Here is a 17153-nt window from a genome sequence, read left to right as displayed (position 1 = left end):
ATCCTACCCGATTCAGGCTTTCATCTCCACCGCGCCACCACCAGCCACCACCAGCCACCATAGCCTCATCTTCTTCCTTTGTTCAACCTTCATTTCCCACCATTTATTTTTGTCATTTTGTCCTCTGTTTTGGATCCGAAACCCACACCCCCATACCCGATCACCACCACCATCTTCAACCTTCAAACACCACCACCACCACCTCCTTTTGCAACCTCCCCCACTAGCTCCTTTGTTTTCAAACCCAAATTTGTAGCAATAACCCTTCTCTGCGAAACCAGAGATTACCCAAACCCACATCAGAGCCACCATTTTTGGCGGCCACTTCGTCTTCTCCGACCATTCCCTCCGGTAAGTCTCCATTAACTCCGACCATCCCCAACCTCTTAAACCCACCTTCATTTTTTTATCCCTACAACCACACATTTCCGTTCAAACCCTCTTCTAGGTCCAAACCCTTGTTCTCTTAACCCCGTTGAAACCCTCTCCACTACCACCATAACCACCTCCATCTTCTCCATCTCCGTCCAGCCTAAATCCCAAGCCATTCACCTCATCCGGCGGTTATCATCGGAATCCGGCCGGTTCCGACCACCCTACCATCGATCCGACCACAAGCATCATCTCCAGCAACTTCTTTGGTGACCCGAGCCATCCCAGCAGCCTAATCACCTCAAACTTCTCTAACAAATCCCTTCCAAATCTCTTAAATCTGAGATATTCGAGGAATTTCTAGAATTTACAACGAGTAATAAAGAAAAATCAAGGATCTAGTTGCAATTTCCAAATCTTCTTCGGCAATTTCATCATCTCTGAGAAGGGGGTTTGCTTGGGGCTGTAAATCAAGAAGGGCAGAGCACCATCAATGCGGGGTTCCGATCATCGCCATCGCATTCGTATAACACAGGTAATTTCATTTAAAACCCCATTCCCTATTCTGTCTTCATGGTCTGAATAGCATAGTGAGAGGGTTCCATTGTTTCTCCTGGATTCTATCGCGTATGTTGAACGACATAGTGGTGGACTTGGGTCCACTACTTTAGCTGTACTCGAATTTTGAAGTTATTATAAGTGTTCACTTGCACAGTGCGAGCAAATGGTTGGGTTAGCTTACTTTTCTTTAGGTTCTCCTTCCTACCATGATCTGTGGTTCCCTTCTATTTTGTCCTTTTCTTCCAAAAGGCAAAATCAACTTTCTCTCTTTCTATTTGCTGTGGGTTAGAGTTTGAGACCGGTGTGCTTGCTCAAAAGAAAAATGGATGTGTGTTTGCAAATGACTTTACTTGTCTTTCCCCTTTAATCTGTAGTCCTTCACTTATGCATTTGAGAGACATAATGGTGGGAGTTGGTTGACAGAAATAGTCTCGCTTTGGTTTCGCAATTCTTAATGATTTGTTCGAACAATCTAGGGAATGGGTTGGGTGTTTAGTTTCATTTCTCCTATGATTTTTGATTTTGAGTATATATATCTTGACCAATCGTGGGCAAAGCCTAGCTTTGAACTCAATTGCGATAGAGCTGTTGCCTTGGGTTTGATACCCGGGAGGAGTTAGAGGGGCTATGATGAAGCTACTCGGAGTCCCTCATTTTCTTTCTTTCATTTTAGAGATCGTCTTTGTAGTTCCTCTCGTGTCTGGCGATGACGAAATTTTTCTTGAGCCAACCCCTTGCCTTCCTATCTTTTTCCCTATCTTGGGGTCTTCACAGGGTTTGAGGGGTTTTCCTTTCTTCTCGGGACTACTCTTTGGACGTTCCTCGGGATCCTTTTCGAGTTTCGGGATTCCCTCGATTACAGGAACAGTTTCATCGGGGTAGGCGATGACGGACGGCAACCTCTTGAGCCAAACCCCCCTTTCTATCAAAAGCGATAAAAATACATAAAAATCAAATAACAAAAATACAACAAAAAATATCAGAAAACAACAAAAGCATTTTTCGAAAAGCTGTTTCGAACTACGTTGGCTTGATCCTTTTCCACAGGGTACATAGGCAGCTTGGGATCGTCATCCCAAGTTCAGTCAAACTTTTCAATAAAATCATTTAAACCCTTCAAAAAATCATTCAAACATTTTCTAAAAAATATTTCAAACCTTTCAAAACACAAAAACCAAAATGGGCAAGGATGGTGATTGCCAGGTCACTCGGAGCCTTCTTTTCATTTCATTTCCGATTTTGATCGTGGTTTGCCGGTTTTATCGGTTTTCCGAGGTTTTTATCGGGTTTTGGGATGGGCGACCACGTAGCGCGGCCCCTTTACAGGGATTGTCCTCGCTGAGCCCAAAGATAGGCTATGACGATCGCGAGACTTGTCCGATCTTTAGCGGATCAGGATCACTGAGCTCGATTCCTTTAGGATCGCTCCCTGAGTCTATCGTATGTCCCATTTTCTTTTTTCTGGCATTTTGGGTTTGCGCATACCGTCTATTTTCTGATTCCTTTCTTCCCTCGCATCTTTTAGTTTATCATGTGTTTGTCTTTGGTTCCTTGTGTGTTTACTTTCAACTTGCTTATTCCTTGTGCGTTTAGTTTCACATGCTTAGCTGTAGATATTTACTGCTTTTTTGCTTATCATATCTGCTATTACTTGCTTAGCTGTAGCTGTGCATGCGGATGTTATTGCTTTCCTAGATGTGATGAGTTAGGAGTAGATGCAGTGAGTTACGATTTGGATGTTTATTTTCTTTTGCCCATCCCCGGGTCATGTATGCTTAGATAGACGTTTCTTCGGGGGTACTCGTTCCCATTTCACATCAGTTTAGCCCAAAACTCTTCAAAATTAATTAAAAATGGCATAAGAGACCAGGTGCTTGAACTTGGGCGAATTGGGGGGCGCTTAACACCTTCCCCATTCGTCATCAGGCACAAACTTTTGTATCCCTGGTTAGCCGTTGCAACAGAGTATTTCATGGGATCCGGGGCCCATTTCCTTGGATGGCGACTCTTCTTTGTTATAGGTACATCTTGGTTTCGGGCTGGTCCTTGAATTGAGAGGTATCTCATTAATATCGCCACCCATGCTGTGAGTGGCATCATTTCGAGAGTTCCTTGGTAGAGCTCTCCTTCACATTGTGGAGATCTTAGAGGACTGACGGGGGATCTCGTGTCCCTCACCATTCGTCCTCGGGATCGGGGTCCACATAATGCAAGATAGACTCACAATCGACATGTGGAATGCGATCTGATCAGGATCGATCAAAGGATCAGGCCCAGGGAAGATAGATCATGGCTAAAAAGATAATATTGTGGAACCAATGATCTGATCATAATTCAAAAATGGATAGATAGGAATAATTGATTAGATTAAGATGGAAAACATAACTAAGAGGCAGGCCCTATTCTAATAATAAATGTATATATATATATATATATATATATATATATACAGATATCCTAACCAGGGGCACCATACCTAATCTAATCTAGCGGGGTTAAGGAGGACTTGACTCATGACAGACTGATGAGTGTACTACGATCGTGTCGTAGCCAGATAAGGTGAGCTACCCTGGTCTATAAATAGGATAAGGCCTCTAACTCTAGGCTCCACATGTGGAAGCAACACATGTTCGTCCCTATATGAATGCAATATATACATATATAAACACGTGCACTTCCTAGTTGAGTTTCACTAAGTCAGGAAATATATTTACGTACATAATATATATAAAATTAAAGTATGGCCCCGGACTCAATCTATCGGGCACTATGCTTATGATCCATACTTTAGATGTATAACACAGGTACACCGAGTGTTATACATAGTATGCTTCATTGCTCATCAGCTGCTGTAAACACAGGTACACCGAGTGTTTACGGCTACAACACTTGTGATAGCTTGGAAATAGATTCAACGGCCTATCAGGGTAATGAGATCCCATCTGGTACACGCCAAATCTATCCCGTGGAGCCAATAATAATAAAAAAAGAGAAAAGAGATAAAGAGTATGATAATGCATGTTGTGCAGTATGTGATTCCCTTGTTTTACGCACCTATTTGGTGCCCCTGGATTTCTAAGCGAAAAAGTTCACATTTAAAATGATTTTGGCTCAAATTTCTCCAAAATTAGTAAAAATGGCATTTTAACAGAGCTAGCCAATGTTCCAAGACTCCCGAGTAGAGTCACCAGTCAGTGGACCCCGATCCCGAGGAAAGCGGCGAGGATACGAGATTCCCGTCAATCCTCTAAGATCTCCACAATGTGAAGGAGAGCTCTACCAAGAAACTCTTGAAATGGTGCCACTCACAGCATGGGTAGCGATATAAGTGAGATACCTCTTAATTCAGGGACTAGCCTAGACTCGAGATGTACCTAAAACCAAGAAGAGTCGCCATCTACGGAAGTCGGCCCAGGATCCCATGAAATACTCTGTTGCAAGGGATAACCAGAGATACAAAAGTTCGTGCCTGATGATGAATGGGGAAGGTGTTAGGCGCCCCCAATTCGCCCAGGTGCAACCACCTGGTCTCTTATGCCATTTATTATTAACCTTGAAGAGTTTTGGGTGAAAATCATGTGAAATGGGAATGAATATCCTCGAGATAATATCTACCTAAGCATGCATGTCTCGGGGATGGGAATAACAAGCACACACAAAATAAATGAAAGAATTGTCACTTAAGCATAGCTAGATTATGAGTGGCATGCCTAATTGGTGTCTAAGTTCTGGTGGACAAACACATGCATGCTACAGGTAAAGGTATAAGGTCTGCACAGGAAGGTAAGAAAACACAACAAAACACACAATACAACCTGACACCACACACAACACAACACGACAAACCCTAGACTCTAATGTGAAGTTTGACTCGGACCAGGATGACCATCCCGGCTGGTCTACGTAACCCGGCCTCGAGAAGAATATGAGTCAACGTAGTTCGGTGGCCTATTGTAAGCTACGACGCTTAAATGTACTTCGACCACACTAGACTCGACACGACACGACTCGACTCATGTTTAAGTTGTTTACGTATTTTAGACACACCTATATGGTCCTAAACTAATGCAAATCAACCTAGTCTAATGCAGGTGGGCTCTACATCCTATGTGCATCCTAGTCTAGCCATCGGCTCGACTAAGTGTCTAACCGACCACAACTCGAGGCCTCCTAACTCTAGGGACACTCACACGAAACATGCAAAGCATCAACATATCTAGGATAGACTCTTAGCTCTAAGACACCCCAAGCATCTAGGACAGACTCCTAACTCTAGAGGAAGATCTTTTCGAAAACCGGGTGTAAAAGATTTGTTTGAAGAATTTTTGCGTTTTTGAATCATTTGAACATGTTTATTTTGAAAAGTTTGAAAGATTTTTTAGAAAAGTTTGACTGTACTTGGGATGAGGATCCCAAGCTGCCTATCTACCCTGTGAAAAGGGATCAAGCAAGCCAACGTAGTTCGAAAAGTAGCTTTTTTTCGAAAAACATTTTGTGTTTTTTATGTTTTTTTGTTGTTTTTGAATTTTTGTTATTTGATTTTTTTGAGTTTTTGTTTATCCCTTTTGATTGAAAGGGGCTTTTGGCTCAGGAGGTCGGTGCCCGTCGTCGCTAAAACCCGACGAAGTGTTCCCAAAATCCCGAAGAACAAGAAAAGAATGACCCTGAAGGCGAAAGAACCTCTAAACCCTGTCTGAAATGGTGATCTCAAAGAAGAGAAAGGCCCCAACCCTATAAGAACGAATGACCTTAGAAAGAAGGGAAACCCTACACCCTGTAAGAATCCTAAGGAGGGAAAGAGATGTGAAGCGCAAGGGGTGGCTCAAGAAATATTCCGTCATCGCCTCAACCAGAGAAGAAGTTCCCGAAAATCGCTAGAAATATCAAACACTAGTGACGATCTCAATTATTACTGTAAAACCCGAAAATAGGAGCAAGCTCTAGAAATCAAAGACGAAACCCAATCATCGGCCCAAAACCCGGAGAAGAAGGAGAGAAGAAGAGACAAGATGGGGTTCCAAGTAGCCTCGTCCTAGGCCATGTTTATACTCGAATGTATCACCAGTAATACACTATAGTAGCATCAGTAATACTCATATTGGAATAATGAAACACAAGCATCTATCTTTTAAGGATTGGCATCATTACTAACATGAGACAAAACATATGTGACACCTTGCAAAAGACTTGATACTCACCATAGACATGAGTCTTCAATCATGAAGTGGTCTAAGAAAGAACACTCGGAATATCAAGAGGGTATGGAGACCCTAATTCAAAGCCCTAACTCAAAGCCAAAAGGCTACACCTCACTGGATACCTTAACTGATTAAGACCTATTGACCTCTTTTGTCCAAAGGTTAGACGATAGAGTGTTAAAATACCAAAATTTCAAAATCATAAAGCAATAGATTAGATGTTTGAGTAGAAGTTTAAGAGTATCATGACATGTCCAAGTCTAATTGGAGAAAGCTAGGAACATGGACCAAAACAATGAATTCAATCCATTTCTCTAAACCAAGAAGTGCCGACAACACTGATTAAAATGAAGAGGGTTCTATCTGGTGCCTACATCAAGGCCAATGAGGTTTGAACACCAATGTTAACATCAACTTCTGCTATCATTAATCTGGCCAACTAAATGAAATAACCAAGCATTGTCAATATTATCAAGCAATGCTTTGGTAATGATAAGAGACATTGGAAGAGAGAAATAGACATATTAAACCTCTCCAACTACAAAAGCATGATTAAAACATTTCGCAATAAAAGAGTTGTCATCACAACCAGGCTATCTTGTTCAAGGATTAAGGCATAATACCTTTGAACCCTCAACCAAGGACTCAAAGGGGTCAGGATCTGTTAGGCCATTTCATCTGTGAAACTTATGTATCACCCAATTTTCTTCCTCACAGAGCATCAAAATGAGAATCCAAGATAAAACCAAAATTCGAAGATAGATCCTGATAATATCGTTAAAAGATCAAAAACCACAAAAAGAAAGAGAGATCAAACCAAACCAAACCCAAAGACCAAATACCATATGCTATGAGTAGAGATTATTGTAAAGATACATGAGCCTTATACTGAAAATAAAAGAGGGATGTAAATGATACCGAAGGATTTGGTACTGATCGGATCTCTTTTTGTACGGGTGGACACAAGAGATGATGGTTACCGGAGATGATCGTCTGAGTTGATCGCGAGGACTAATGGTGATGGCTGCGATGATTAGTAATGATGATGAATTTGGCAAGGTGAACACCTGTGTTGAGGATGGTCGTCGGGTTCCAACGAGTGGCCGGGATTCCCAACATTTGCTGGAATTAGAGATTCTCCAATGATGAAATTGGTGGCAAGGGGGAGGCCGGCAGACTGGGGTAGAAAAATAAGAAGAGGGGTTGTCGGAGTGTTGACCGAAAAAGATGGAGTGGGATCTGATGTTGGAGGAAGATGAAAATAGTAGTGGAAAAATGGTGAAAATCCTTTGAGAGTTGGCTATGGAAAGGGGGTGGGATAGGATGACGGTGGCGAGGTAATTGGCCGGCGGTTCCTTCTTCTCCTCTACCTCTCTCTCTGCAATTAGGGGTTTTCTTCCCTCAAAAAAATCCTAAAAATCTGCTCTATTCCCTCTCCCAATCTTAGCTTTCTCCTCTGCAATTTCTTGCTCGCCGGTGATGACGAAATGGTGGAGGGCCAGCACTAAGAGTCGGAGGTAGAAGAAGAGAAGATGGAGTTATGGATTGGGACGAACCAAGAAGTTAGAGGGTGGTTGAGGTGGCTACTAATGGTAGTGATGGGTTGATGATAGTGGATGAGGTGGTGGTGCTAACCGGCGAGAAGGAGGATCGGAGAAGACAACTCTCCTAACCCCCTCTCAAAATCTCTCTATGTGGCTCAGATAGGGTATTTCATCCCCTGATTTTGTCCCCTCTCCCTAAAAAAAATCAGAAGAAGACCCCCTCATAAAGCCCTAAATCGATGGCTCCATGGGAAAAATGATATTTTCACACCCCTTTGCATTGCTTGGACAACCCCCATTAGTGCATCATGACTACTCCTTTATACTACTAGGGGGTGGTTCGGCAATGGGAGGGGCAAATATATCATTTCTTTTTTTTGCACAACGGCATTGGTAATGGCACTTCCAGTCAGATATTTCACCCCCTGTTTGGTTGAATAAAGGAAATGATATTAATACAACTACATCATGATAATCGCACTAACTCAGCTTGTCTTTTCTATTCTCAGGAAATGTAATAACCTTGGATAATCATTTAAACACCAAAAGACAAGGTGAGTTAATGAAAATACCAACGTAAGGTTGTGGTCAATCATTTGGGGCTTGGGGGTGCAAATAAAGGAGTGCCAACACCAAAAACTCAGGGGTATTTCGCGATTTTTGCAGAAATGAAAGAGAAGGTCAGGGCAATTGAACGGAGGATATCCATGGGGCTCGGGGATCACTCAGGCTTTCACTATATTTCTAAAAGTGGTCACCAAACGGGCATTTTCAGATTTTTCAGGTTCTTTCGCAATTAGAGCTCGATTTTTGGGAATTTCGGGATTGGTTTTGGAACATTCCAGAACCGGTTTTGGAAGCTTGAAGCTTGATTCTGGGGACATGGAATTTGGTTTTGGGACTCAGGCTTCAGGAACTTTGTTTGATTTTGGGATTTTTATTCAAATTTGGGAAATTGGGGTCAGGTCAAAATGGGGTGTCTACAATTGGTTTCACATCATTATCTTTATACCAATCTCCATGAGCCTAATCCCTTGATTGATCTTGATAAGATTGCATTCCACTTACCGATTGCGAGTCTATCTTGCCACCATTTTTAGAGTGCATGTTTTCTTTGCTGAGGGCCTTGTTTTATCTTGACTATGTCGGCATACCCCTCATAGTTAGTGGTTTAGATCCTTAGTACAGCCGTCATGCTGCCGGATTTTATCTAAAAATCTTGAGAGTAATCACTATCCTTTAGGGTTATTCATAAACCATGAGTTTACCTTCCCACGACTCTTTTGTGAGGTCGTCATGCTGCCGGATTTTATCTAAAAACCTTGAGAGCAATCACTATCCTTTAGGGTTATTGATAAACCATGAGTTTACCGTACCATGACCCTTTTTGTGTGGTCGTCATGCTGCTTGATTTTACCCGAAATTTTTTTGAATGTGACCGCTGTCCTTTAGGGTTGTTGATAAACTATGCATTTATCTTATCGCAACCCTTCTCACAATTGTTATGCTGCTGATTTTTACCCAAGGAAGGGATGCATTTGTATCATCTTTTGTTTCAACTTGCGTATAACATTGTCATATGATTACCTCTTATTAAAACCTAGTGTTTGTGATGTCCATGACAGGCGTCTCGTCCAGTCGCTTAATCATCGCTCCCCGAAAAGTTACCGCTTCTAAGCCTGTTTGGTATCGTCAAACATCGAGACTATGTCATTATTCTGATTCACCTGTATCTTCTAATTCTGACCTAATGGCTGAGTCTATTGAGAATAGTTTCATGGCTGAAATGAGAGAAATGATGATGAACCTTTCTAGACAGGTGTCGACCCTTACTGAAAAACTGACACGTCTGGAGAGTCAAGCAACCTCAAAGGACCCTATGGTCCAGAATCCTTCGACTGGAGTCCATATTCGGTGAAATCTGTACTAGCTCCTGCCTATGAGTATGATGATGAGCAATACACTGAGGAAAATCTTCCCCCACTCCTGTTAGAGCTGGGAAAGAGAAAGAGTTATCTGAGAAATTAGACAAGTTAGCCCTCGAGCTTCTGAATTTGAAAAATCACAATCCAAAGAAAATAGACATGTCTGAATTCTCAATCTTCCCTGGCGTCACTCTTCCTTCCAAGTTCAAAGTCCCTGACTTTGTTAAGTATGACGGATCCGGGAGTCCTAGGAGTCATCTGAAGATGTTCATCAATTCGCTTGAACAGTACGGTTTGAATTCTCAACAGATGGTTAAATTGTTCAAAATGTCTCTATCAGGCGTAGCAACTAAATGGTTTCTGACTTTGGATTCAGCTTATACCAAGACTTGGGAGGAAATTGTTGAAAAGTTTATTGAACAATTGTCTTATGACGATGGAGTTGAGGTCACTTGTCGAGATCTGGAAATGCTCAAGCAGCATATCAATGAGCCGTTTAGTACTTTTCTTAAGAAGTGGAGGAGAAAGGCTGCTCAGATGACTAATCGCCCATCTGAAGAAGACCAGCTCAGATGACTAATTGTCAAAAATCTCTTCGGCCCTTATGCGCAGTATATGGCTACTCAGTACTATCCGGATTTTAAGCATTTCACCCACACTGGGAACATAACAGAAGATGCTTTACCACAAGGTGTAGTTCTGAAACATTATGCAAATCCGAAGGAGGGTATGAAACCTATCACTGCATGAAATATAGTGATGGAAGGAGAAGAACTCGTACAGAAGCCAAAGAAAGAATTCACTCCGTTGCCTTATACCTCATCTTCCATCATGAGAAAACTTTTCAGAGATGGTGTCATTGAAATCTTACCACCAAGACCTCCCCCAGACCCTCTTCCCAGAAGTTTCAGAGAAGACCAATTCTATCAGTATCACCAAGGTCCTGAACACCATACTGATCGTTGTTTCACCCTTAAATACAAAATTGAAGAACTGCTAAAGGTGGGTGACCATGTTTTACCTGAACCTAATGTTACTCGAAATCCCTTGCCAAGACATGTCGTTCCCCCTCCAGCTGAGATAGGAGCTATCTCTGATGACAAGCCCTTTGTTGATCCAACCTCTCTTATTTGTGCCATAACTCCTGCAACTCCCTATGTCCTAAATTTTAAAGAAGAGGAAGAGGAATGTCTTGCTAAGCCTGTCATCAATTGAACCTCCCGAATTCCTTATGTTTTCCAGCCTGATGAGGAAGACCAGGTGATTTACCCATGTGTTTATCAATCTGATAAAAGAGGCGAAGTTGAACCCAGTGTCCATCAAGTAGCACGAACTCCATATGTTTTCCACCCTAATGAGGAAGATTAAGAAGTTCGTCCGTATGTTTTCTAGCCTGATGAGGAAGATCAGGAAGTTCTTTTATATGTTTTTCAGCCTGATGAAGAGGATCTAGAGATTGATTGTGATGAAGTTCGCCATGTCACTCGTGGCGGGCGTATCTTTAAACCAGTCGAGTTAAGGGTTGAGAACTTGTTGAGTTGGCCAGAGGATCTTAGTTGTTTAAGTCGAAGTCAGATGAAGAAGATGAAAACCTCTCCGGCAGTTAAAGAAAACTCAGGCAAATATTTCATTCTGGGGTTTGCTTATGTCCTCTGCAAAGCACCGAGATGTTACACTTAGAGAGCTGAATGCTGTTAAAGTGTCTGTTGATATCACTCTAGATCAGTTGGTCGGACTTGTAGATATGGCTCGAGTTTCGAAAACCTTATCTTTCACTAATGAAGACTTGACTCTCGAAGGTCGCAATCATACCCGCCCGCTTTGAGTCACCGTTGTCTGTAATGAAAAGAAAGTTCCTGAGGTTCTAGTCGACAATGGATCCGCATTGAATGTTTGCCCTCTGAGTATCGCTACTGCCTTAGGATTTGAACCTGGTGATTTTATCCCTTTTGAACAAGGCATCTTAGCTTATGATGGTACAAGGTGGGATGTTGTTGGGACTTTAGCCACAGAGATCCAGATTGGAGGCGAAGTGTTTGAAATTGAGTTTCAGGTGTTAGACATTAAACCATCATTCAATTTGCTCTTGGGCTGACCTTGGCTTCATAAATACGGGGTTGTTCCTTCATCATTGCATCAAAAGCTGAAATTCATCAAGGGTAACAAAGTAATAATAGTTAGAGGACACCCAGATCTAGAAATCGGTCAAATTTCTAAGGAATTCATCATCCCAGATGCCTTAGAAAAGAATAAAGATGTCAGTCTGACTGGTTTCTCGCTGGAAGGCACAGCTATATCAGTAGAAGAAGCTATGAATGAACCTCTCACTTTCCTTACAAGCTCAAACCCCATAGTAGTCCGAATGATGTGCAGATAGGGCTATGTTCTAGGGGCCGGGTTAGGTCGTCACCATTAGGGTGTAATTGAGTGGCCGGATATGGGTAGAGCAATTGGACTGTTTGGGTTGGGCTATGAACCTACAAATGAAGAGATCCGTGAAATGAAGAAGTATATGCGCAGAAAGGATGAACTTCGTCGTTTGGTTTAGATGAACCCAACATGTCTTACAGTTTGTTGAGGAATGGACACTACAGGAGGGAAGGAGAGGATTTCCCCTTTTGCGGTTTTGCTGAGCCATGGATCGATCCAATGACCAATAAAAAGCTGTCGGGGTTTGAGATATTCTTTGAAATGGAACTTCCGGATGAATTCCCATCCTTGCAGATTGATGAGGAGGAATCTGAATCAGACTGGGCTGACCTTATGGAGTCGTACCTTCTGGAATCTCTGTTTAAAATTGATTCACCGGCTGTAGCTATTATCGGAGAAGATGCGTCGTTTCTGAACCAGCAAGCCTTGATCACCTCAGCAAAAGGAGACCTCACTAACTGGAGTTCATATGTCTTTCCTCAAGTTGTTATGAAGAATGATGATGTCCTTGTCAATAAGTCTTCCAATGTCATGAAGTCTGGTTATGAGTTTGTTGATATGTCTGAAATTGAGTCCGAGTTGCTTGAGGTCATGTCTGATGTAGCTACTGTTAAGCTCGAGTATATTGATGGGACCGATGCTGAGTTTGTTTGTTTCTTTCTTGAGTCCGATGTTGACCCTGAGTTAAGCGCGTTCGATGATGTACTTGCAATTTCCGATGAAATGAATATCTCTTCTCAGTATATCTCTATGTCTGCTTCTTTATCTGATGAATTCAATGATAATAATAATAATAATAATAATTAAGAACCCTCCTCAGATGAGGATGCCGATGAAACTCTCCTTGAAATCAAGTATATGATTAGACAGGAGGAGGAGCGTCTAGCAAAGCCATTCAAAGAAGAAATCGAGACCACAAATATTGGTAATGAAACCGAAACTTGGGAAGTACGAATTAGCAAAACATTATCCCCTGAGGAACGGGAGGAATTAATTGACCTACTTAGGGAATTCAAAGAAGTCTTTGCTTGGTCCTATAAAGACATGCCGGGATTAAGTGAAGACATTGTCCAACATCGGCTTCCTTTAATCCCGGGTGCCAAATCGAAAAAGCAGAACCTTCGAAGAATGAAACCTGAATGGGCTCTGAGAATTAAGGATGAAGTTACCAAACAACTAGAAATGGGTTTTCTCGAGGTGGTGGAATGCCCTGAATGGCTTGCAAACATAGTACCGGTGCCCAAAAAGGATGGAAAAGTTTGTATGTGTGTAGATTTTTGAGATCTAAACAAGGCGAGTCCAAAAGATGACTTCCCTCTGCCGCACATAGATATCCTAGTGGACAATACAACTGGTCATGCATGCGTTGCTTTCCTTCATGGATGGGCTTTCAGGATACAATCAGATCAAGATGGCACCCGAGGATATGATCATAACAGCCTTCACAACTGAATGGGGGACATATTGTTACAAATTGATGCCGTTTGGACTTAAGAATGCAGGAGTAACTTATCAGAGAGCTGCTACTACCTTATTGCATGATATGATACACAAAGAAGTTAAAAGTTTGTGGATGACATGATCGTTAAGGCTAAGACCAGAGAAGAGCATGTTGTGTCATTGAGGAAGTTCTTTCAGTGTATCCTACAGTATCAGCTTCGTCTTAAAGCAAACAAGTGCGTGTTTGGTGTTACATCAGGAAAGTTATTGGGTTTCTTGGTGAGTCAGAGAGGAATCGAAGTTGATCCTCAGAAAATAGAAACTATTAAGGAAATGACTCCACAAAAAATGGAGAAGCAAATCTGAGGATTTCTTGGTATGGTGTAGTACTTGAGACGATTCATAGCACAGTTGACTACTATTTGTGAGCCGATCTTCAAACTTTTAAAGAAGAATGCATGAAAGAAATGGAACGAAGAGTGTCAGCAAGCTTTTGAAAAGATCAAGTTGTGCCTGACCTCGCCTCCAGTGTTGCCACCAATTACGCCAGGCCAGCCATTGTTGTTGTACCTGTATGTGACAGATACAACAATGGGATGCATGTTGGCCCAACAAGATCCAGAATCAAAGCGAGAAAGGGCTATATGTTACCTCAGTAAGAAGATGCTTGAGTATGAATAGAAGTACACCCGACTAGAGAAAACTTGTCTGGGGTTGGTTTGGGCTACTCAAAGGCTGAGGCATTATCTGTTATCAAATAGGGTCTTGCTCCTTTCATGGATGGGTCCCTTGAAGTAATTGTTTGAGAAGCCAGCTCTTACTGGAAGAACTGCAAGGTGGTTGTGATTGTTGTCTGAGTTTGACATTACTTACGTCACCCAGAAATCAATCAAGGGCCGAGTAGTAGCAAAGCAGCTGGTTGAAGTACCCGTAGAGGAGATTGAATATTTGAAAACCTAATCTCCAGATGAAGAGATAATGATTGTAGAACATGAAATCCCAGGGACGACATGGTCTATGTACTTCGATGGAGCAGTGAATCACCAAGGTCGAGGTATAGGAGCAGTATTGGTATCGCCGAGAAAGGAGTATACCCCTATATCAATTAAGCTACAATTTGAGTGTACAAATAACATGGCGGAGTATGAGGCGTGCATTGCTGGTCTTGAATCAACTTTGGCTTTAAACATCCAAGACATCGATGTGTTCGGAGACTTGATCCTGATTATTTGTCAAACCAAAGGATGTTGGAGAACAAGAGAAGATAGACTATTCCCATATCAAGAGTACTTGGGGTCTCTGGTTAGTAAATTTAGAAACATCACATTTACTCATCTTCCTCGAGTGAAGAATCATTTCGCCGACGCTTTTGCAACTTTAGTTTCAATGTTAGAACTATCTGCAACAACAAAGGTTCAGCCTTTAGCAGTACGGCTGCAATGGGCCCCGACACATGTTAACGCAATAGAGATAGCAACGAGAGGTCCAGACGGCAAGCCATGGTACACAGACATTAAAGATCTCATTTCAGGCAAGGGTCATCCAGCCGAAACCTCGGGAAAAGAGAGGAGAACACTTCAGAAGTTGGCCTCTAATTTTATCATATGTGGTGAAGAATTGTATAGGAGACCGTTCAACGGGATCCAGGTCTTGTGTGTAGATGAAGATCGAGCCGCTAAAATCATAGAACAAATTCATGAAGGTGTTTGTGGACCGCACATGAATGGAAAAATATTATCAAGAAAAATCACAAGACTTGGGTATTACTGGCCGACGATGGAAGCAGATTGTCATTCTTTTGTAAAGAAGTGTCACAAATGCCAAGTTTATCCTAATCACATTCACGTGCCGCCATCTTAGTTGCATTCTCTTACATTGCCCTGGCCTTTCTCAGTATGGGGAATATACATTATTGGGAAGGTATCATCGAAGTCATCGAGCGGACATGAGTACATTTTGGTTGCCATTGACTCCTTCACTAAGTGGGTAGAAGCAGCTTCCTATGCCTCATTATCCTCAGCTTCAGTTGCAAGGTTTATCAGAACAAACATGACTTGCAGATATGGAGTACCACATGAGCTGATTCCAGATAATGGATCTCACTTCAAGAAGGAGGTGACACACTTATGTGAAGAGTTCAAAATTAAGCATCACAAGTCTTCGCCCTATAGGCCCCAAACCAATGGAGCTGTCGAGGCGGCCAACAAGACTGTCAAGGTTATCATTAGCAAAATGACAGAATCTTACAAAGATTGGTCGAACAAGCTCCCATATTGTAGACACCCCAATTTTGCTCCGCTCTAATCAACAAAGAAATTAATGTTTTGCTATCGATCTTTTTCAGTGTTTTCCATTCCCGTGTCCGTCCCTTATGCTTTCTCGATTTTTTCAATCATTTCTGCCATGTTTCGCATTTTTCCGCCAAGTGTTGAATGGTTATTCCAGAATCTAAACTAGAAAGAATTTGGACCTATTTAGTGGGCCCGCATTGAACCTGTTGACTAGATTTGGGTCAAGCAAATGTGCCCCGCATTATTTTTAATAAAAAGCATGAGTTCTGAATTTATTGGGATCGAATAGGCAAAGCTGACTTACCTGGTTGCCATAATGTATTTCGGCCAATCTAGCATGGGCTCTCGGCTGTTGTAATTCAAGCTTAAGGCGGCAGCCCATCAATGGAGTGATTTTCACTAAAGCGATTTAGTCGTCACAATCTATTTATGTGGTGGCCCATAAAATGGACCGTTCCGATCGCGTTATCGGAAGGGGTGGTGGGCATAGTCTATTCATGTTTAGCCCATCAATTTGATGGCTGGCATCTTCCTTTCTCTTCCCGCGTTTTGGTTTGTGAATCAAAATCCTACCCTGGGGCCTACCATCATAGAGCAACTAATCTAATTCCATGGGGGTTTGGCAAATTTGAGTGGGACCAGCAATTCCTAGAGAATGAGATCCTCATGAGACTTAGAAAAATATCAAAAGAGGGAAATTCGAGTGATGGTCTTCAAGCCAAATTCGTTTGCTTTAGGTGGGGTCCATTTTAAAGTGATAGATCTTATCTTTAGTAATAAAATCTCTTCTCTTATCTTCTTGGAAAGGTCTATAATAAGCTCATGGCAAAATATAATTCTTGGAATCTTGTCTGATTCCCGCTCTCTCTAGTTTAGTAAGAAGCCAAAATCTTTGGTTTCTTTCTTTCCTAGTTGGAAGAAATTATCTTGGCAAGCATTATTAAAATAGAACTAAATAAAAATTCTAATCTCTGAAGAAGAAGATTTCGGCAACTCTCTCCTCGATTAGCTTACGAAACCGGCAATTTCCTTACGGAGATTGAGGCAAGCATATGGCAATAAAAGAAAAAAAGAAACCAAGAAGGACGAGGGGATCGGTCTTAAGAAAAGAGGTGGATAGACCATTGAAAAAAAAAACAACCTCTCTGCAACCTTCCCTCAAGAGAACTCACGTTTTCCTTGGACAGAACTCACCTTGCTACAGCTCTATCATCTCTCGCATATCACTCTCACTCTCTCCCACGCTCAACAGAGTATCTCCATCTCTCCCTCTCCATATCACTCTCGCCCTCTCCCACACTCAACAGCCGTCTCTATCTTTCCTTCTCCAACTCTCTAAAAACAGAGTATCGTTTTCTTTTTTTTCCAAAAACAAGAAAAAGTAGAGGATCG

General features: G+C 41.9%; 2 protein-coding genes across 2 annotated transcripts; both read left to right on the top strand.

Annotated features, from left to right (window-relative positions):
• Window positions 1-9293: 9293 nt before the first annotated feature.
• On the top strand, window positions 9294-10176 carry LOC143855862 (uncharacterized). Its single transcript, XM_077365914.1, has 2 exons — window positions 9294-9589; window positions 9669-10176. Exons 1-2 carry the CDS (start codon window positions 9294-9296, stop codon window positions 10174-10176), a joined length of 804 nt encoding a protein of 267 aa, XP_077222029.1.
• A 4272-nt stretch (window positions 10177-14448) lies between these two features.
• On the top strand, window positions 14449-16616 carry LOC143855861 (uncharacterized). The gene is made up of 3 exons (XM_077365913.1): window positions 14449-15172; window positions 15365-15687; window positions 16569-16616. Exons 1-3 carry the CDS (start codon window positions 14449-14451, stop codon window positions 16614-16616), a joined length of 1095 nt encoding a protein of 364 aa, XP_077222028.1.
• Window positions 16617-17153: the final 537 nt, after the last annotated feature.

Source organism: Tasmannia lanceolata, unplaced genomic scaffold (genome assembly GCF_043159265.1).
Source record: "Tasmannia lanceolata isolate RefF3 unplaced genomic scaffold, GAP_Taslan_0.1 ptg000023l, whole genome shotgun sequence".
NCBI classification, from domain to species: Eukaryota; Viridiplantae; Streptophyta; class Magnoliopsida; order Canellales; family Winteraceae; genus Tasmannia; species Tasmannia lanceolata.
The sequence above is the reverse complement of the archived record's forward strand: the minus strand, read 5'-3'. Positions and strand labels throughout refer to the sequence as shown.